Below are 21,032 nucleotides of genomic sequence, written 5' to 3'. Positions count from 1 at the left end.
AGACGCCCGATGGGTCACGGAGATTGGCCAGCCACCACAAATAATGGTGGTCAGTAACGACTTTAAACGCACGGCCATAGAGGTAAGGCCTAAATTTTATAGTTTCCCACACCACCGCGAGGCATTCCTTTTCCATAGTGGAATAATTTGTTTCAGCGCGAGAGAGCGTGCGGCTGGCCTACGCAATGACCCTTTCCACACCAGCTTGGTGTTGAACGAGTACAGCGCCAAGGCCGATGTTGCTGGTGTCGGTGTGGACTTCGGTGGCAGCGTCTTCATCAAAGTGCGCGAGAACAGGGGCAGTTTGCAGTCGTCTGCGCAGCTCCGCAAAAGCCTCTTTTTGCTCGGCGGCCCACACGAACTGTGTATCATCCCGCGTGAGGCGGGTGAGGGGTGCGGCTATCTTGGAAGTGTCGGCGATGGAGCGGCGGTAGTACGCACACAAACCCAGGAAATGTTTTTAAACTCCTCTTCGTGTCAGGAACGGGAAATTTGGCGACAGCGGCAGTTTTGTCGGGGTCTGGCCTAACGCCTGCGGCACTCAAGATGACAGAGAAACTTCAACTCTTTGTAGCCAAAGTGGCACTTCTCGGGCTTGAGTGTCAAGTCAGCTTACCGGAGGGCATCTAATACTGCGCGAAGGCGTTCGAGGTGTTCTCTAAAGGTTTCAGAGAACACGACAACGTCGTTGAGATACTCTAAACAGATTTGCCATTTTAGGCCGACGAGAACGGTGTCCATCATGCGCTGAAAAGTAGCCGGCGCTGAACATAGACCGAATGGCAGCACTTTAAACTCATACAGTCCGTTCGGGGTGACAAAAGCTGTTTTTTTCGCGGTCCCGCTCATCGACCTCAATCTGCCTGTACCCGCTCTTTAAGTCAATGGAGGAGAAGTACTGGACGCGACGAAGCTTGTCGAGCGAATCGTCGATACGGAGCAGCGGGTAGACGTCTCTTTTAGTAATGTCGTTCAACTTTCGATAATCAATACAGAAGCGAAAGGGTGCCATCCTTTTTTTCCCCAGCACGACAGGGGACGACCACGGACTGTTGGAGGGTTGGATGACACCATCACGAAGCATCTCCTGAACCTGTGTCTGAATCGCTTCACGTTCCGTCGTTGAGATGCGGTATGGCTGCTGGTGTATAGGGCGGGCATCGTCGGGAGTAATTATATGGTGCTTCGCAAGAGGCGTTTGCCGAATTTTCGATGACGTCGCGAAACAAGCACTGTACTTAAGAAGGAGAGAACGCAGGTCGTGCTGCTGTGTTTCCGAGAGATCTGTATTAATATCCAGACGCTCAAGGGATGGGCGCACATTTTAACTTCTCCGAACGTAAAACATTCAGAAACGTCCGCTAAGGCGTCGGCGAATGCGATTGCGGTAGCGCGGAAAAGATGGCGGGGTACGTTCGTGAAGTTAGTCACCAGGAGCTCAGAGAGGCCGTTACGGAGATGGATGAGACTCCGCGCCCAGGTGATGCCGTGGGTGAGCAAAAGAGACTGGTTGCCCTCAGCGACCGCCGTTCCGTCACGTAGTTCATCGCAGTTAACAGCCACAAAAACACTGCAACGTGGCGGAATAGAAACGCTCTCGGCAGAAATTCGAAGAGGGGCGCGGTTTTGGCGGTCTGCGCTGTCAGTATCATCAGCTTTCTCGATCGAAAAGGTCACGTTACTCTTCCGCAGATCGATAATGGCCCCATACTCCCGGAGAAAATCGACACCAAGGATACAGTCGCGAGAGCAGTCAGGTATCACAAGGCAGCTGACAACAAACGTGGAGTTGCGAATTTGGACTCTCGCCGTCCACTAGCCGCTCGGAGTTACGACATGCCCGCCAGCGGTTCGAATCTGCATGGCATTCCATGGCGTCATCACTTTTTTTTAGAAGCGCCGCTAGCTTCCCCGCTTAAAATAAAAAAAATCAGCACCAGTGTCTACCAATGCATTAACCTTATAGCCATCGTGGAGCACTGGTATATCCAGCGAGAGTCTATCTTCACGTGTACGAACTGTCGTCGGGTCCGTCAAGTCGCGGTCGCTCACAGGTCGCGTTGTCAGGGGTCTTCGTCGCGTCGACTTGAAGCAGCCTCGCCCACTGAGGTCGCTGTCTTTAGTTTTCCCGGCTCGGACTAGGCGACCGTCGCTGCGCCATCCCTGAGGAGCTGGGCTGCGAGGATGGTCGGCGTGGAGACGGAGATCGTGACTGTCGTTTAAAAGTTGGCGCCATGCGCTGCTGGGCTACGTAGTCCTCAATATCCCGGGGTCGTTGGCCTAAAGGAGGGCTACGCATGTCGATGGAGAAACCCTTCAGTCCCAGTTGTCGATATGGGCACTGTCGATACAGGTGACCAGGTTCTCCGCAGTGGAAGCACAGGCGCTGCCGATTTGGGGCACGCCACAGGTCTGACTTTCGCTGGAGTGGTCGGCGGTTGTCGATGTACGGGCTGAATACACTGATACTTGGTTGGGTGGCAGTAATTGTGTGGAATCAGTTGGGGGACGCCGCAAGATGTTCGCATACGTTGGCCGACAGGACTTGGTGGAAAGAATGGCGGGTTAGCAGATGGTACCGAAGGCCGAAGTGCTTGCTGAGCTCTTCTCGGACAATACTAGCGACAGAGCCGACCGTCGGCTGGGGAGCACCAAAAAGCTTCTGGAGCTCTTCACGCAAAATGGAGCGGATGATGTCGCGAAGAAGATCCGGACTAGCCCCGCAGGCCGAATGCGGCTTCGTGAGCGAAGCGGCTAGTACCGGCCTGTCATAGGTCGTAGACCGCTGCTGAAGCATCCTTACCATCGTGATTATTTCCAAACGAAACTCGGCAACTGTGCTCGGCGGATTGCGCATGAGCCCGGCAAACAGTTGTTCCTTAACGCCGTGCATGAGACGGCGAACCTTTTTCTCTTCGGGCATGGCCGGGTCAGATCGTCGGAACAGCCTAGTCATGTCCTCCACGTACATGGTTATGGTCTCGTTCGGCATGTGTTTTCGGCGATCCCGGCTGGTGTAGGTGTCCAGGATGCAGCGACAGAACTCGGGCCACGATGTTAGGGCGCCTTCGCGATTCTCGTACTAAGTACACCCTTACAAAAATTTTGGTTGTGTGTCTGATGAGAGTATGTTGCTCTTTCACAGCAGAGACACCTGAGTCTCTTCTGAGTTTCAAATGAATTTTCTTCTGAGTTCTTACTGCGTGTCTAAAACAAATTGGCCACCGTGTTTCTGGTTGGTACTTAATGTGTGCATTTCTTGTGAGTTCTTCATGAGTATTGACAAATGAGCGTGGTTGGTACTTAATGTGTGCATGTCTTGTGAGTTCTTCTTGAGTATTGACAAATTAGCGTCTAGTGGCTTTCATTTTGGTTTTTGATGTGATCTTGGTTGCCGACACTGCATGCAACTGAGATAGTGCCGGTATTTTTAATTACAGAAACCAAAAACAGACATAGCATTCAATGAAAATGGCCCTTTTTTATTCAAAATTTCCAGCTGCAGCTCGGATGCCATTCACATGCCTGTTTTCTTTGCTATGCAAGGAAATAAACTTAATTTATTTCCCTGCACAGCATAGAAGACAGGCTGTTTTTGAGGTGAAGCGGCGTTGTGGTGAATTGTTCGCACGTGTAACCTGAGAAACATAAAAAAATTGCTTTGTATTACTGCTCACAATACTTAAATTAGTTAAAACTTCATTTTCAACTCATAGGAAGCGGATCATCTTTCAAAAAGGGCAAATAAACGTAAGCATTTGCTCATTCCTGCTTGGCATATGTACATAAGGGCACTATTGCAAGCTGTGCGACACCACAAGTTTTACGACCGGGTACAATTGGATTGTGTTAACCGACAGCACACCTTGCAAACCTCACTTTCCTTGCAAAGAACAAAAAATGCTAGAGGCCAATTTCGATCATTAAAGTGCGATAAGGCAAAAGCCTTCATAGCGCAGCGGATCGTAGCCCTCCCCTACGGCACCTCTATCTCCCTCTTCTTTCACTCCCACCTTCCTCCCTTCCTGTATGGTGCGGTACTTCTGTCCTGTAAATCAATTTGAAACGCTGCTGATGCCAGCTGTACTAACGCCTCCTAGACATCTGGGTCTGTTTCTGTTTACTGTATGGTACGGCGCTCTACGAAGCGGCAAATGAAAGGCACTACACGGACGACGCCCGGCAGGCTCAGCTCCGTATATTCGCATGAATCGCCTGGTGACGTCATGACTTGTCGTGACGATACATGGCGCGCCCCCTTGTCGAACACAACCAGCATTTCATTCAATCAAATTTCACTGGTGTTCTATAATTCGCTTACAGGAAAGGCACAGTATATCTGTCACTCGCGGAATACCGCGCTGTCATCCTCACCGTAGACAAGGGGAATTATGAACAGTGTTTCACAATCTGGGGTGTGGCGCAGTTGGCAAAGCGCTGGGCTGGGGATCCATCCAAGGGATGGAAGTTTGATTCCCGGTGGAGACAAACAAGGCTTATTAATTTATTTTTAACTCTCGCTCTTGAAAGTGTGACACCTCTGCCGACAACCTTCTGTCGTCAATGATGAGGCATTAAAGGCTTTCTCCTTAAAATGTAGCCAGCAAGACAGACGTGCATCAACCTGCATTTCTGTAAGCTGTGCTATTCAAGGTAGATTTTCCCAGACAATGGCAACACATTATTCACTAAAACCACTGAAGTATATATTAAGAACTTCCATTCCATTGCTACGCAGCAACCTATAATTAAAGCTGGACACGTGCAGAAGTATACTTACAAAAACATTTACCAAGGAATAAGGAGAGGCATATGTTGTCATTTCTGCTCAAATATGAAGTACTTACTAATAACTGCATTCACTCTGACGGGGTCGAGTGCCTCCTTTACTGGGCCATCCTTTTTTGCATTTGTCCCTTTTCCGTAGAGGGACCTTCCTCTCAATTCCTCTATTGAGAAAATGCTCTTTAGGAGATGCCGCGCAAATTTTGCTGCTGCTGTTGGGCAGTGTGTGTGGAGACGGCTCATTACGGACTTCTCCACCATGACACCACATCCAATGTTGACCTAGAATAATATAAAGAGAAGCAAAAATAAAAAAACCCCGCACTTACACGAGACCACATCTACCATTCCAAGTGATAGAGCACTTCATACTTGCAACTGATCAAATACAATTTATTGTCTTGGACAACATTACTTGGAATAAAGCATTCAAGGACTGTACTAATAAAATGTACATCGAATGTCAACTTTTGGCAAGCTCCAAACAAAAGGAACTAACTAGATTACCACAAGTGCATTATTTTGCAGATACCAAATGAGGGAAGAGGTTAAGTAAGGCTTCAATACCCGACCTAAACATCCTTCTGCAGGTCAAAAATAAGTTCAATTTTTCAGTTAACAGTGACACATCAGTAAAAGAATGCCGAATTAAATTTGTAAAACTGAGCAGCGTCTGACAGGCTGCCACAGTTAACTTCCTTTTGCTAGAGTTGTACTTAATTATTTATGCACAAAATTAAAAAAACATGAAAGCTAGGGATATATTCTGTAGCAGTAGCACCATAGGAATAAGTATCACGTGCCATTGTATTATCAATGCTTTGCTAGGCCACTTGGGATGCTTTTACATGCACACCAAAAAGTGATACCTCTTTGCTGCCTGCTAGCAAAGTGCTGTTTGCTGTTATCGATCACTTAGCACAGCTACTCAGTTATAAAAAAGTAAGGCAATTACCTCAAAGAATGATTAAGTGCCATAAAAATTTAGAGTCAACTTCCACACCTGTTCAGAGGTGGTTGCCTTGCTGATCTCAATGTACTGACTCAGTGGTTCTCCGCAAGCTTACAGAACTCAGAGTGACAACAAAACAATAACATGAAAACTGGATATTCAAAAACCTGCATGTACTTGCATCTCTGTCTGATGGCTCCACTACTTAGCTTCCCTGAATTTTTAAATAGTGAGTGCGCTTCCTCTCACAGGCACAGCTCCAATTATGAGCATATAAACTACTATCCGCAAAAGATTACGGGAAAACAAAGCCCCTGAATAAAATTTACTGCAGCTCTGCCTTGTGATCTATTCATGTAGTATTATTATCAGTGGGTGCCTTTACACATTCCAGGCAACTAGATTATATTACTGGCAAAAATTCTTTCTGCACATACACATTCCTTCAAGCTCACAAAGCGGCAAAGATATGGAGCAGAGCATGCAGACCCTTTTTTTAAAGTGCTTCATATGACTGCTGAAGTTCATGACACAGTTGTACCCACCACAGGTATAGAACTCACTCAGTAACATCTGTGTAAAGTCTTTGCTGCAGACTGGTTCTTCGACCGTATGGACTGAATTTTATCTTTTAAGAATCTTAGAGAAATTCTGGTAACCAAAATCTTTTGTTTGTGGCGGTGTAGCACATAGTGCAACAGAGGGTGGACAATGTTATGAAGGGCACCTATTAAAATGTTTTGACTGTGAATATGATATTTTATGGCCCATTCGGCATGATACTCTGTTACTCATTAAAGATTAATTACTTCTGCCATTTCAACACCACTGTCGCTGATCTAAAAACCAATGGTTATAATGCCACAACCGCCTTACCTCACTATTATTTTTCTACCTTTATTCAGCGTGGACCAAAGAGCCTTCGCACCCTATAGGTAGCATGCCCAACTTGCAATCTGAAGGTCCTGTGTTAGGTACTCACACCAACCAAAATTTAAACTCAAATACACTGTTGCTTCACTTAGTGGTCTGGTCCCATGCTACTGCAGCTGATCATGATGTATTAACTTTGACGTGCCCAGGGCAATTTGTATTAAACTACCTAGCCTGCTCTTCTGCTCAGTGCAAGATGCAGCCGGCATGAAAATCAGCAAATGGCATGTCTTATGTCTCATGCTATCACTTTAATAATACATCACCAAAAGGCATGCTGTGGGCTACACAAGCATTTTTTTTGTGTATCAACTATAAGGTTGCAAGATCTGTTTCGGGGACATTCTCGAAGAGCTACCCACTGCAGCAAAAACAACAGAAGGTGCACAATTTCAACAGCAAACTGGCAAGACCGGATGATGTAGCGAATTTTTGCCAGCTCTAGCATATACTTTGCATTTTTGTCCTTAAGAGCACACTACAATTAGTACATTTCAAAAGAACAAAAATTTACCTTCTCTGCCTCCACTTCCGGAGTTTCCAGCCTTCTGGTTATTTTTCTTAAATTTTTGACCATCTTGTATGAATCTGAAGAAAAGAGAAGGGGTATTAAACTTCCAGTAGACACAAACTCAATCAGTGAAACATTACAGGAAATCACTCCCAGGTGGAGTAGTTTGAAAGCTAGCAAAAAGATTGGTGGCTGAAAAACAGAGATGTGACATAAGTTAGAAGTGCAGAAATAAAAATGCTGTAAAGAAAATGATGACTTTATTTACCTATTGATTACAATGATAAAGTGAAAGGGGAGAAAAAGCCGAGCATGGTGCAAATTGCCACCACCCCATTTCAAAGGGGACGCTTATATTCCACACAAGTAATTCCCTGAGTGCAGCCATGGGACTACAAAGAAAGCTTTTCTTTGTAGCCAAATGACTATGCTCAGGTGGATGTTATATACTAATTGCCCCTGATTCAAGTGAATAAGGCTGATGTCTTAACCATGCACTGCAGTTTTTTTTACAATGACTGAATACAAAGATTTGGTAAATACAGGAGGAGGTCCCAAAGCGATGGCTGCACAGGGGACCTCCTTTTACAAGCATGCAAAACAAAAATGGTTCAGTGCAAACAACAGCGGGTGAAAACTGCAACTGTTATGTAATATAAATGTAGAACACAAAGAAATACAAGATGTCATAAATGTAAACAGAACATAAATTGGGAACATGTTATATAAATGTAAAACAGAGGAAACAATTGAATGTGGGTTAAGTATTTCTTATCAATGAAAAAAAAAATTTAGCGCGATAGCAGAAAAGTACGAAAACTACGCTTAAAAGCATGAATGTTAGATGATTACTTTATTGTGAATGGTAATGAATTCCACAAAAATAAGGCAAAGAAATTAACTGTGGATTTGGAAGGTATCCAAAACAGGAGAATGAAGAATGATGCTAATCTTTATCTGAAACTGCAACTTGTGTTTTTTTTTCTAGAGCAGTACAATGGCAGTGATCAAGACGATGCAAACCTAAATGCACAGGTTGCAAGTGGACAGTTTAACTAGTTCTCTCTCAAGGCATTTATAGGTGATGAATGAAATGATAAGGAAATCTAGAAGTGAGCAGCGAGACAACAATAGTAGGTGAAGCCTTTCATGCATCACTTAAAATCGATTTACAAGATGGGCCAAATCACGAAATCCGAGAGTGGACGAAGCGTCACGTGACTTATGCTAGCAGCCCTGCAATGGCCCCGCATTTCCTCTCGCAGATTCTGGAGAAAGAATGCTGCATTTTCAGAAAAACTAAACTTTTCTGTGCAGCAACAACAATCTACAGAAGAAACTATGCGAGAAAAAAGGAGGAAACCAGCCTTTGTACTTGCTATGAGTAAAGCGGCCTATAGACATTACGCACTAGTGATGGCATGTAGCGACCGCCGCATGCGTTTCTGCCGTGTTTGATTGTAGTTGTATTGAGAAACGGCATAGTATAGGGTTGTGTGGCTAGTGGATTAATGCTCGCTGTCGCCGATAATGGTGGCATACTGCTGAGTCTCTTGCTGTGCGCAAAACTAAAATAAGGTTTTTCTCTTGTAGCCTTGTGTTAATCTGTCACATGTTTCTCAAGCTTAAGCGCACTTTCGAACAACGTCTCACCTAAACTGTAAAATGGTATCTTATTTAATCTGCTTTTAAACATTCCAAATTTGGGCTCGATGTCAGGCAAAGTATATCCCCTATGGTGTTTACATTTGTGTGTACACGGATTTTGCATAGCATTTTTGTGTAAACGGCCTGATAGAGTGTTTGCTTATTGTGCCAAGTCATCCCATGTTTTACTGCTTCGTGCAAACAAGCTGTCAAGAGATTTTTTACGTATGTCTATGCATCCAGATAGAACACTTTACGCCACCTCAAAGGTGTAAAACTGTTCTGTTAAATTTGATTTCGTTTGTGGGGTTTATAGTCTTGCAGCGACTCAGGCTATGAGACGCCGTGTGGAGGACTCCAGAAACTTCGACACCCTGGTGGTCTTAACGTGCACTGGCACCGCAAAGCACACGGGAACCGTGCTTTTTGCCTCCATCAAAAAGTGGCCGTCGAGAGGATTCCATCCCGCATTGCAAAATTTCAATCTATTTACACATTCGATTCACCAATGAATTGAATATCCTCGACTATGTCTGGGCTTCAGCTACTGATGTTTATATCCTGAACATGTTTTACAAAAAATAAAGAGCAGATGTATCCATGGCAGCAACTGCTTCTGCCAGTTAGCTACCCTCGTCTAGCGCAAGTTCATGATTGTTGATGCACTGTTAATTTTTTTTTTTCATTAGTGCAAGATTTTTTTCTCTGGGTTATATAAGATAAATCGAAAAGGAGATCCAATTAAACTTGGGCCACGCTGGTTTTGTTTTCTGCCATCAATATCGCTGAATAATGCACAACTTTTTTTTTCGGTTTACTTTCATGAAACTGAACCAGTGGCCACTATCCACAGAGCAATATCGCTTGTAGCGAACCTTATTGCGCTTACCAGTAGATGTGATGTTTGCTATTGCAGTTATCTTAGCAGGAGAAACAAGGGTTAGCGCACACATGCATCTTCTAACTTTATTTTGTCTACAATACCCAGCCCTAAAAATGCATGCATGACATTTTCTATATGCTCATGATGCTAGGTACACTCTACTACTTCACTGAATTGCTGCTGTCAAATAATGTTTGCTGTTGTGCAACATGTGCAAAAAAAAAAAACACTGTCATGCCCCACAACTGCACAGTGATTACATTTGTATTCTTTCAGTTTTCAATTCGACATTAGCACCGCATTCCCGGTTTATTCAGACTTCACAAAATATTCTACATTATATGGCCTGTATGTGTTCGCTACTTTTTAGAAAAAGATTTAGTGAAGAATGTTGCTAGTATCGCATATTGGATGACAATGCAGTGCAATCAGTTTTTGCATTCAAAAACTTCAGAACCTCCATCCCCTCCCAATTTCCGAGCCACTGAAAAGAAAAGTCAACTACTTTCCAATGCTAGAGACTGGTACAGACCCCAGTAGGCTATAATGGATGATGCCTGTCACTATTGAGCCCATTCATGACATGCACAACAAGGAAAAGGTTAAAATACTTAAAGCTTAGGATTAAATAAGACCGCCTGAGGTTCTTTGACGTGCAGGCACTGCGTGGCAGATCAGTTCAAAACAAAAACAGCATCAGTTTTCATTTCAATCTGTGCAGCTCACTTTCCACTATAAAAAAGTTCAGTTTGAAATCGTTATAAAAATCCTCAGTAAGTCAATCCCATGAGAAAGAGCCAAGTGGAAGTGACCGTTGACTCAATAGGTCATTAAACCCAATATGATAGGGGTTAAAATCATCAATTGAGGAACGCAACATAATAAGTACAACTTGGTATACAATTTACTGTGCAATAGTGGCTTTTGCATTTTTTTTTTTTTTCAAAATTAGGTTGTGTATGCCAATGATGAAAGCAACCGTAGAAGGCATGATAAAAAGGGCTTCAATTTATAGTATAAAAGCCGTCCATACCATAGTTGTTCTCAGCCACTCCCAATTTTCTTCAAGATTTTCTATATATACCCGAAGCTGCCGCAATTCTTCTGCCGCAGCACAACTGCAACCAGGCACCTACAGAGGAAATAACTTTCATCAACTTTTTTGTTTGTTCTTTTCATTTTAAAGCAACTCACCAAACATTACTCAACTACACTAGTACTGACATAGTGGATCACAAAGATAGCATGAATGCCTAGGCGTGTCGAGTATTGAGTGCTAAATCCGAGACCATGCTAGTGTGTGTCAGTCACCGCAAACACCCCATGCAGAATAACCTCGTGCTAAATTGTAAACTGACAACTGTAGTAATGTTAATTTTTCTCAAGGTAATCTGAACACTGCCATTTTTTTATTACTTGGATGAAAGCCTGACTGCAAAAAACCAGTGTCCTATAGGAAGAAACTAGTATTCTTTTTTTTTTTTCACGGCGTTTTTGGCTGGGGTTGCCAGTGGTTGGCTTGATTCATTGGAACTGTGATGTGAAGACACTGCTTCTGCTAATATAATTGAGGGGAACACTGGAATTTCCTTTAGCATGCTGGTGTGCCACTAGTACATACCTCATGGCTAGGAATAAGTACTTTACACATTAGGACTGCACTTGTTCCAGTATCACATTGCAAATAGCCAGCTGTCCACAAAATTCAGCCAAATTAAAAATACTGTGCAAGTGTTCTTTTTTTTGGAACTCAGTTAACTTTCCACCCAATAGAAAATGATGCCAGTTTTTTGTTCTTTCGAACACTAATATGAACGAGTCAACAATTCTTATGTGCCCATCCTGCAGCATTGTACTGGGCCCAGAATCAGATATGATGCTGAGATGCTTGACTGCAGTGACACTGGGTTTGCCAATGGGGAGTGGCAGCTAGTCACAAACAAGTAAGTGGTAAGGCCACAATTAGAATGTGTGACAGCAGAACCACAAAAGGTTTACCTGGTAGACAAGTTAAAAGAATACAAAACAACACAGCAACGTTTATTTAAAAACAGTACTCAAGACATGTCAGCATAACTGGGATTAAAACATCAGATTAGAGCCCTTTCAGTTGGATAAAGCAAAAAATTGAGCAAGGCTTAAACCTTTGCACGGAATATACACCAATTAAATGAACAGGCAGGCACTGTAAAGCCGAGATACCTCCAAGCACCCCCTATATTTCAAACAGAAGATCGCTCGTTTGAAATAATCACCTTTAAAGCATCGACTCACCCGTTGCTTCTTTTGAGCCGGCTCATCACAAGTCTGAGGCTGCTCCACATTCTTCGGGCCTGTGTCGTACAATAACCAGATATAAAAATTCGAGGACACTTTACCGACTAAAGTGATGAAAGGCCTGAGTGCTGCATTCTGCTGCGCGACTGTTACGCATGTAGCGATGAATGTTGCTACGAGTAGAGCGCGCGACTACTCTTTCACATTCTGCAAGTGCATTTGTTCAGTGAATTCTGCTTGAGAGCGACGAGATCGCGCTCCGTGTATCTTCGCAGTTCTACGATTACTGTTGTGAGGCTGATTTTACTGGGTGCACGGCATTAATTAGTAATAAATTGTTTTACATATGCATTTTGTCATAATGCTAAATTTTCTTCATTGTAATAGCATTTTCTTCCAGGAGCTTATAGCTGTATATGTGACCAACTGTACTATAAATAAATGTGCATAAAACAACATGCAAGAAAAAAAAGCCAAAATTAACACGTCAATTTTAACTGTACACATATTTTTCTTATCTCACCGAAAAACAAAAAACGATATTTCGTTGGAAGAAAATAATATTAACCGAAAAAAACCCGAAATTGTGTTTGAAAATAAACACCGGAAAAAAGTGAACAGAGTTCTCGGAAAATAAAAACCGAAAACTCTAACCCCTAATATTTGCTTGTGCATATGTTTAGCCAGCTAAATGTACTTGTTTCACGTGTGGCCAATCCCCCTCGTGGGTATGTGCCATTATCTGAGGGCACAACAACAACAACGTAGCGTACGTACTCGTCTCCTCAGCAGGTGCGGCGGGATCCCCACAGCTTTCCAGGTCCTCGCCGCCTGTATGTATGCACAATTGCCAGGTAATCGCAAATTATATACTGTCTTAAACGAAGAAATGCTACCTGGACTAAAGGCACATACCCAAGTTTTTTCCACTTGCGGCAACATTATTGATATTTTCTAGCGATGCCGCCGCTAGTTTTCCTCGGCGCCGCTCCATCGTTTTGTCCGTTCCTGCGCAATACAATTGCTAGCTTATGAGCATAACGTTCCCGTTCCCGAATCCCTGGACGAGCAAATACTTTTGTGACACTCACCGAAGTCCAGCAGTTAAGCAGGCACGGGCGCCTCGCCAGCCTTCCATACGATGTCCGCGACAGTGCCGCAGATTTCTTTGATGGAGTGCGGCTCTGTGAGGAGCCGCACACCAATTCTTGCATCGACAAGTGCGCGCACGGGATAAACATCCCATTTGTTATCTTGCTGCCACTTGACAAGTATGTGTGTCATGATGGTTATGGCACGGACCGTCGGCACAGATGAACAAAATCAGCAAAGCAAGTGCACAAGACGACGATGGCGCTGAGCCTCACCAGTGCGAACTCCTTCAGTTATCGTGCCGAGGGAAAGCGCCGAAGGAAAGGGGGGAGGGGGTAACGAGGTTTGGCGGGTTTTGAGGCAGTGGAAAATCCGCCTTTTGCGCGAGGATGTGGCGCCGTCATGCGGGAGCGGGCGGGAAACACATTGAGCAGCAGTGTAGCAGACGACGCGAGAGCGCACCATACGAAATGGCCACGCCAACGCTGGTAGAAAGCGAAAGCTTCCCTCCTTTTTTGGCCTCGGAGCGGAAAGTAGTGACAGTGGTTGCAGCATATCATGTTCACGCAGTATGGGGGAAGGTAGAGCGTTTTCACAATCCACTCATAACGCACGTACGCATATACTATCTTCGTGTTGTAAGAGCGCGTAGCGCGGGCCGTGTTCGACGTGACAGAATGAGACGCTCTCAGCGTGCAGGTTTTCGGCAGACAGGAGAGCGTGGGGGCAGAGAGAGAGAGGGATCTCAAAGGGCAAAGCAGCCAGGGGTTTGTTGATGCTGCAGAGCTAGGTGGAATCGTCTCCTGTGACTTTGAGCGGCGCATATGCGCGGGGTGTCTTGAGTTACCGAGCACAATGCGGTCACCGCGGCGCCGGCATGGTGCAATGGGCGTCGCTTCCTCCTCGCGTCATCTACAACCGTGCAGCTATAGGATTTCATCCACGAAGATCGGCAGAGAGTCACATATACACACCCCGTGAAAAGGGCATTGTCCCGGCCGGAATGCACACCTGCAGGAAACGCGCTGCATTTTTCTGGCAATGGATGATTCAGAGCTGTAGCCGGTTTCTGGCCTCAGGAGTCAGAACGGATGTGGTCGCAGTGGTGAAAAGGTTCTCGGTGCGCAGAGAATGGTCATTCTGTTGTGAAAGGATCTCCAACGTTCATTTCTGCCTCCGCCGCGATTTCTGCGGAATCAACAACTTGGTGACACATGTGAATCTCCTACATATCGGATGCGCACCTCGGTCAGGAACCAACCCTGTTCTACGTCCAGAGCGATCCACTCTGCAAGTGAACGAGCATGAACCCTCCAGGAGACTCATTTATTGTGCCGGGCGGTTTCCTTGCCGTTGCAAACGGTTGGACGAAGACGACGATTATCAAGCTCCCTAACGAAGTGCATCTGATTGCGTACATTAAAGGAACAAAGTCCGGATGCTTTGGCGTGCACGAAGGCGAGCCTTTAATTTAAAACAAAATACTGTGCGTCGTGCAAGTGCGTCATATGCTCCGAGCGGCAAAAACACAGATACTACAGGTATGTATGCATCTAAGCGAAATAGGCATGATGAAAAGTACCTACTGGAGTTTTCACCCAGGCTGTAGCGCACCAGTGATAGCTGCAATGAGGATTTCTTCGGTGCGTGATTGCTTCAGTTGCACCAAGGCCTGAAGGCGATGTATTTTGTCCCTTCTTATCTTTATGTGCGAAAGGGCTAGGTACCTTAGATATCACAGGCGGCTGTGTGCGCTAGGCCGTAATATTTAGCATGTTTTATCGTGACTGCCACCTCACTAACAAGAAAAAAAATACGGCGTTTTAATGCACTGCCGTTCGCGAGCCTCATGACCAGCTCAACCACTCGGCTCGCTAACGGCGGTGCATCACAAAAAACACCCTTTTTTTCTTCTTTTTAGTCAGGCGGCAGTCGCAATAAAACATGCTAAATATTTCGGTCTAGCGCACACAGCCACCTGTGATATCTGCGCTACCCAGCCCCTTCGCACATAAATAAAACAAACGACAAAATACATCGCCATCAGACGCGCCGAACAAATGCTCATTGCGGCTATCACTGGTGGGTTACAGGCTTGGTGCAAACTCCGGTAGATACTTTTCATCATGCACATTTCCTTTAGATGCATACATACCTGTAACGAAGTGTTTTTCGCACAGTCGAGAGCACGCAGTCGGCTGCCAAGGTCGCCCATTCACGTCTTGACGCTTGGTTGCCCTAATCCAAGCTTCACGCCGTTGCAGGTCGCGGCTCGCCGAAGGAAACCTAACAAAACGCGTCTTGCATCCCGGCACGCCTCGAGAGTGGCAGCCGTAAGCGGCACAGGTGGTTGGCATCGTTTTACCGAGGCTGTGGAAAATTCCACTTACTCCCCGTTGCGACAGTAGAAACAGTAGAGACCTTTGCATCGGGAGAGGGTGTCGGTGAAATTCCTCCTCTCTGGACAGTCGGCAACAGGTTTCGCTGTAGCTTCTACAGTGCTTACGCGGGGTGCACCCGACCGTCCAGTGAACAATATGGCAGCGCTCATGGAGCCTGTGAAGAAATGACGAAAGTTAAAGCACACAATAAGAAGAGGGCAGGGAAGAAGACGTGAGACACACTGTCCTCGTCTTGTTGTGCGCTTTAACTTCCGTCATGTATCACCAACACGCCCAAACAACCATTTTGCTGAGCGTGTAAAGTTCGCTGAACCTTCTGATGTGTCATACGGTCCTTTCTTCCTATCGCTCCCTTCTATACTTCACCTCGTTATCCTCTCTTATCCACTTTTCTTTCCTGCCGGCCGCCGAGCACTTTAGCTCAGGTGCTTCAGATTTTTTAGACAGCAGTTGGCGCGGCCGGCAACATTCTTTTCCTTCTTTTTGATTATTTAGCAATAATAAACCTCCACCACCACCAATGGGCACGACGTGTCCTGGTCACAGGGACTAGCAATTTGAACCGCGGACGCACGACAGATGCGCGGTGCAGCTCTATTGTTGCCGGCGTCACCTGCCGCTGCAGAGCGTTCGTTCCCTTCTTGTCTTGCCTTCCTACCATAGCTGTCACTCCAGCGCGCAGCTTTGGACAGTGTTCAGTGTTGAATGTCATATCGGGAACCAGTGGAATTTTTTTTTTTTTGGTATGCATTCTCGTATTGCTACGTGCGTGTCTTTCCCTCTGCTCAAGTGCATGCAATGGCATACATTGACCATATAGCCATTTTCTCCTCAACCAGGGAGGAGCACACCAAACACCTGCAGGTGGTACTGGAGCAATTCTGAAAAGGGCAGGCTTAACTGCAAACGCTGCCAAATGCAAGTTTGCACAAGGAAAGGTAAAGTTTAGAGCACATCACTCGAGATTTCAACACTCAGACATGCCACTGAAAAGAAAGTACAATCAGTACCTAAGTGATCTATCATGCAATGTTCCAATTCGTTCTAAATACCGTCTCAATGTAGCTGCTCGTGATAATCAGTCACAAGCCTCAACGAACGAAAGGCGAAACAGCTATTATTACAAGCTGCTCTTGATGATTCAGAATCTTCTTCTGAAGACCTGAGCGTCATCAGAGGACCCGATGCAGCGCAGGAAACTCTGTCACCTTGTTCTGCATCTAAATATGATGAAAGTGCATTTCCTGGCCGTGACGACTGTTTCGCTCAAGCGGATGCTGAACCGACCCGGCTGCACGACAGCGCGAACAGTACTGACGTGGATTCATCAGATTTATCAAGCAGCGAGGACGAGGAGGACACAGCCAACGATGCTGTACCGTCGATTGTAGAAAGCGACGATGACCTGGTATGATGGTGCTTTCTTCTGTTTGTCGCACTCCCCGTAAGTTAAGAGTAGAGAGCGGCAAAATAATTGCTGACATATGTTTATTCCTTCTTGGCAGCAGGGAACTATACGAGAAAAATCCTCTCCGCCTCATTCTCATTCGAACTATTTATTTATTTATTTATATGAAGAGGTACCTCCCTATCATCGAGTAATTGGAGAGTAGAATGGACTGAGACCCTTGAATGCAAGCGAACATGACAAGTGAGTAAATGGATCTGGGTCTTTTACTTTACACAATGCATGTTAGCATTCTTGAATAAACAACAGTCGCGAATCAATGTCAATGATGTTATCCCACTCATGTTATCCCACTCTTCGGGTGCCTCGGTTAAAATGAAGGGAAGTGTTGGTTCTGCAGAATAATAGTCCAACCATCATTAAAGCGGGATTCATTCAATGTGGTATGTACTATGAAGAGAAACTAGATTGTGAAGCTTGTTCACTCCTTGCCCCCCCCCCCCCCTTTCTGTTTTGTGCGTGGCAAATATTGTCGGGTGCATTTTGCAGAAAATCTAGTCCACTGACTGTGACTTACGAGGTTTCGGTTCTTCAGTGTAGACTCCTAGGTAGCGTTCTAAATTGAAAAGACAGGTTTTGCTGATAAATCACTGCATGCAGGTTTGTTATGCAGTGTATGCATTCATGTTTGATACTTGCCATTGGCTGTTAAAGAGCTTTAGTGCATGAAAGGTGAGCATTTCATTATGGGCAAAAAAATATGGGGGCCAAAAATGAAATTTTGCTGGATTTGCAAAGCAGTGTCTGAAATTACCCCTTGTAGAAAGGTTATTTCGGTGCAAAAGAAAAGTTACATTGTAATTAATGATAAGCAATTACAAGCATTTGTTAATATATTGACATAAAAGATGGTGCTTTAATCGCGCCAATCATATATCAACCCTTGACCTTGTGATCATATCTTTATTGTTAAAATAAATAACTGGAAAATAAGAAACCTTATATTTCTGCTATGCTTTGGTTTGCATTATTGTTTGAAACTGTTTGAAGGTTTCGCGGCAATAGGGCTTATCATCTCAAAATGTATTAAGATATGAGGGACACTGCAGTGGAGGGTTCCAGATAATTTTGACCACCTGAGGCTCTTTAATGTGCACTGACAACACTAAGTACACGGGCACTTTGCATTTCACCTCTATGGAAAAGCAGTTGCTGCAGCTAAGATCAAGCATGTGTCCTTGGGTTCTGAAATCAGAAGCCCAACCACTGAGCCACTGCAGCGGATTTATATTTTTACTATGATATATGAGCATACCCGCGCTATGAAGAGCCCCTGTTTTTTTTTAATTGCTTACTGTAGCTTGTGTGCTTTATAAGAAATTCAGTTCGAGAAAAAGAAGAATGAGTTTTCAGTTTCTCATGGATGAAAAGAGATGTGTTTCTAGCTCAAGCAAAAAAAAAAACACTTGCACGTTGGAATTCCAGTGCGGCCCTTAATAGATATCAAATTTATTGTGATTCTTTGCAATTTGTGAATAGGACAAACCACTCTACCCGGGCTCAATGATCACAAAAGCTGCAAGCATCTTGCTCATCCTAAGCCACAGCCTTCGCCATGATGCCTCAAAAGAGGCAACTGAGAGTCTTCTACATTTGATCTCCTGCCATCTTCCTGAGAGTACAACGCTACCAACCTCCAAGTACACATTTTTCAAACACTTCGCGAACATGGATGTTAAAAGGACAAGACATTTTTATTGCAGCAATTGCTACAGTTATATTGGAACTGCAGAGGAAGGTGCACAGTTTATGTGCAATGAGTGCAAAGCTGACCACAACAGAAATGCACTCTTAAAGACCTTCTCTTATTTTTATTCACTGGATCTTGAACCACAGATCTCTAATATATTAAAAGCAATGACAGCTATGCCAAGTCAAACCCCTTTGTCTTATGATGTTACAGATATCACAAACAGTATAGGGCATAGTAAGCTTCCACTTGGGGTTGGTGACATCAGCTTGACATTTAATACTGATGGTGTCCCACTGTTTGAGGCAAGCAGTTTTGGGATCTGGCCTCTTTTGGTTCAGGTCAATGAGCTCCCTTATAAGGAAAGGGTTCAGAAACTCCTCCTAGCTGGACTTTGGTTTGGTCCCAGGAAGCCAGCTATGAACACATTTTTATTGCCTTTTGTGCAAAAAGTAAATGAACTTTCTTCTACTGGTATGCTATGGAAGGACAGCAAAGGAAATGAGAGGAAAACAAAAGTCTTTCCAGGTCCATGTTCTGTGGACAGTGTTGCAAGATGCGAATTCATGGGCATGACTCAATTCAATGGTGAACATGGCTGTGCTTGGTGTGAGATCACTGGTCAGGTGGTTGCCAAGGGCAATGGCCACTGCCGTGTGTATGCTGCTCCTGAGACTATCCCTACTCTGCGTACCCATGAGTCATTCCTTTTGCATGCGCAGAAAGCCAGAACAAAGCCTGGAAAGGTAAGTTGTGGCATGAAAACTACCAGCATTCTTACACTACTTACTTATTTCAGCTTTTGTTCTGGCTTTGTGGTGGATTATATGCATGCTGTTTGTTCTGGTTTTGTGAAAAGCACCACAATGCTCTGGCTGAAATCAAAAAAGTGTCGCCACTTTCAGCTTCGAAGTTGTTTTCAAGAGGTAGATGAAAAACTGCTCAGTTTACGTCCTGTATGGGAGCTTTCCAGGCTTCCAAGGTCGTTAAAGGAAGTTCAGTACTGGAAGTATGCTGAATGGCGGAACTGGTTGATGTTTTACTCTCCTGTTGTACTCTATGGTTACATTCCTACCAGAAATTACAAGAATTGGGTAACATTTGTTGAAATTATGCACTACCTGCTGGGTGAACGTATTTCATTTGAAAAGCTTAATCTGATGAGGGCTGAAATGATAAGATTTCTGAAAGAATATGAAGATTTATATGTGCTGTGCTACATGACGTACAACTCACACTTGCTGCTTCATATGTTTGACACTGTTCAAGAATGGGGACCTCTATGGGCGTGCTCCATGTTTTCATTTGAAGGAATGAATGGAAAACTGGGTAAATTCGTTAGAGGGACAAGGTATCCTGAAAGACAAATTGTTGACAAGTTCTCCCTTATGCAAACCATGCCTACATTTTGGCAAAAAGTTACTGGGAAAACTAAGGACGTTGATCAGGTTTTTAGGTCTCACATGAAAGGGTACAACTTGAAACGACACTTTGTCCACAATGGAGCCATTACATTCTATGGAAAAGGTACACAGAAGTCCAGTGGCTACCATTACAAAAAAATGAGTATAGATTCACTGACCTTCTGTACTTCTCAACTTGATAAATCACGAAGAATGAACTCTTTTGTTCAAATGGGCAGCATTTACGGACGCATTATTGATATTGTTGCGGTCTGTGATCGAGGACATCAGGTGTGCAAATGTGTGAGAGATGTTGTGCTCTGTCTTGAAGTGTACAAAGTATGCAGTAAGCTGTTCAGCACAACTTATGAGGATGAGTACATGGTTAAGGTTGAAAGCACTGGTGAAAACAAGAATGTGCCAATGGCCTCAGTTCGCAAATGTGTGGTACTGGACTCTGGATCAGCCACATATTTGTGCGTATTAAATGAAAAATATGCTCTTGAAGCTACATAAAGAAAATTATTCATCATAAAAGTAACATGCAAACAGTGAGGCATTGCTGTACAGAATGAAAATAGGGAGAGCACCTGCCTCGGCACAGCATTAGCGACCCATTTTGGCAATGAGAAATTATAATAGTTGTTTAAAATTGATTTTCTAAAATAGCTTGCCACATTGCTAGGACAAACTAGGGTAATGACTTTCTGAATAGCTTGCCACCTGTCTAGGACAAGTTAGGGTAACTTGATCGAAAGCACTTTTGCTTTTCAAAAAGTGTAGTCATCAAACACAATGTGGGGGCATTTTCAGTTATGACTGGGGCGGACAGTGTCCCTTGACTATTTTTGTCGTAGTGTTTGTGCCTGTGTTTCAGAACTATCACTGAGGTTCATTAGCATGAGGAAACAACTACATTTAGCTCAGCGAAGTGTTTGGCTTAATCTGTTATCTTTTTTTTCAATCTGCATGAGATGAAACCAAATGAA

The 21,032-nt window shown here is 44.4% G+C and overlaps 2 protein-coding genes across 2 annotated transcripts; one reads left to right on the top strand and one right to left on the bottom strand.

Moving 5' to 3' along the window:
• Nucleotides 1-3,506: 3,506 nt before the first annotated feature.
• Nucleotides 3,507-13,036, bottom strand: LOC146186918 (uncharacterized). Its single transcript, XM_084607497.1, has 7 exons — nt 12,904-13,036; nt 12,766-12,819; nt 11,986-12,044; nt 10,745-10,843; nt 7,185-7,258; nt 4,848-5,067; nt 3,507-3,638 (listed from the first exon to the last, which is right to left on the bottom strand). The coding sequence occupies exons 5-7, from the start codon at nt 7,245-7,247 to the stop codon at nt 3,556-3,558; spliced, it is 366 nt and encodes a 121-aa protein (XP_084463623.1). The 5' UTR covers nt 7,248-7,258; nt 10,745-10,843; nt 11,986-12,044; nt 12,766-12,819; nt 12,904-13,036; the 3' UTR covers nt 3,507-3,555.
• Nucleotides 13,037-13,338: 302 nt separating this feature from the next.
• On the top strand, nt 13,339-20,559 carry LOC146186917 (uncharacterized). Its single transcript, XM_084608143.1, has 3 exons — nt 13,339-13,357; nt 16,628-16,890; nt 18,430-20,559. Exons 1-3 carry the CDS (start codon nt 13,339-13,341, stop codon nt 20,557-20,559), a joined length of 2,412 nt encoding a protein of 803 aa, XP_084464269.1.
• The last annotated feature ends 473 nt before the right edge of the window (nt 20,560-21,032 follow it).

Source organism: Amblyomma maculatum, chromosome 6 (genome assembly GCF_055883805.1).
Source record: "Amblyomma maculatum isolate TAMU_Amacu chromosome 6, ASM5588380v1, whole genome shotgun sequence".
NCBI classification, from domain to species: Eukaryota; Metazoa; Arthropoda; class Arachnida; order Ixodida; family Ixodidae; genus Amblyomma; species Amblyomma maculatum.
This window is presented reverse-complemented; position numbering and strand designations above follow the sequence as displayed.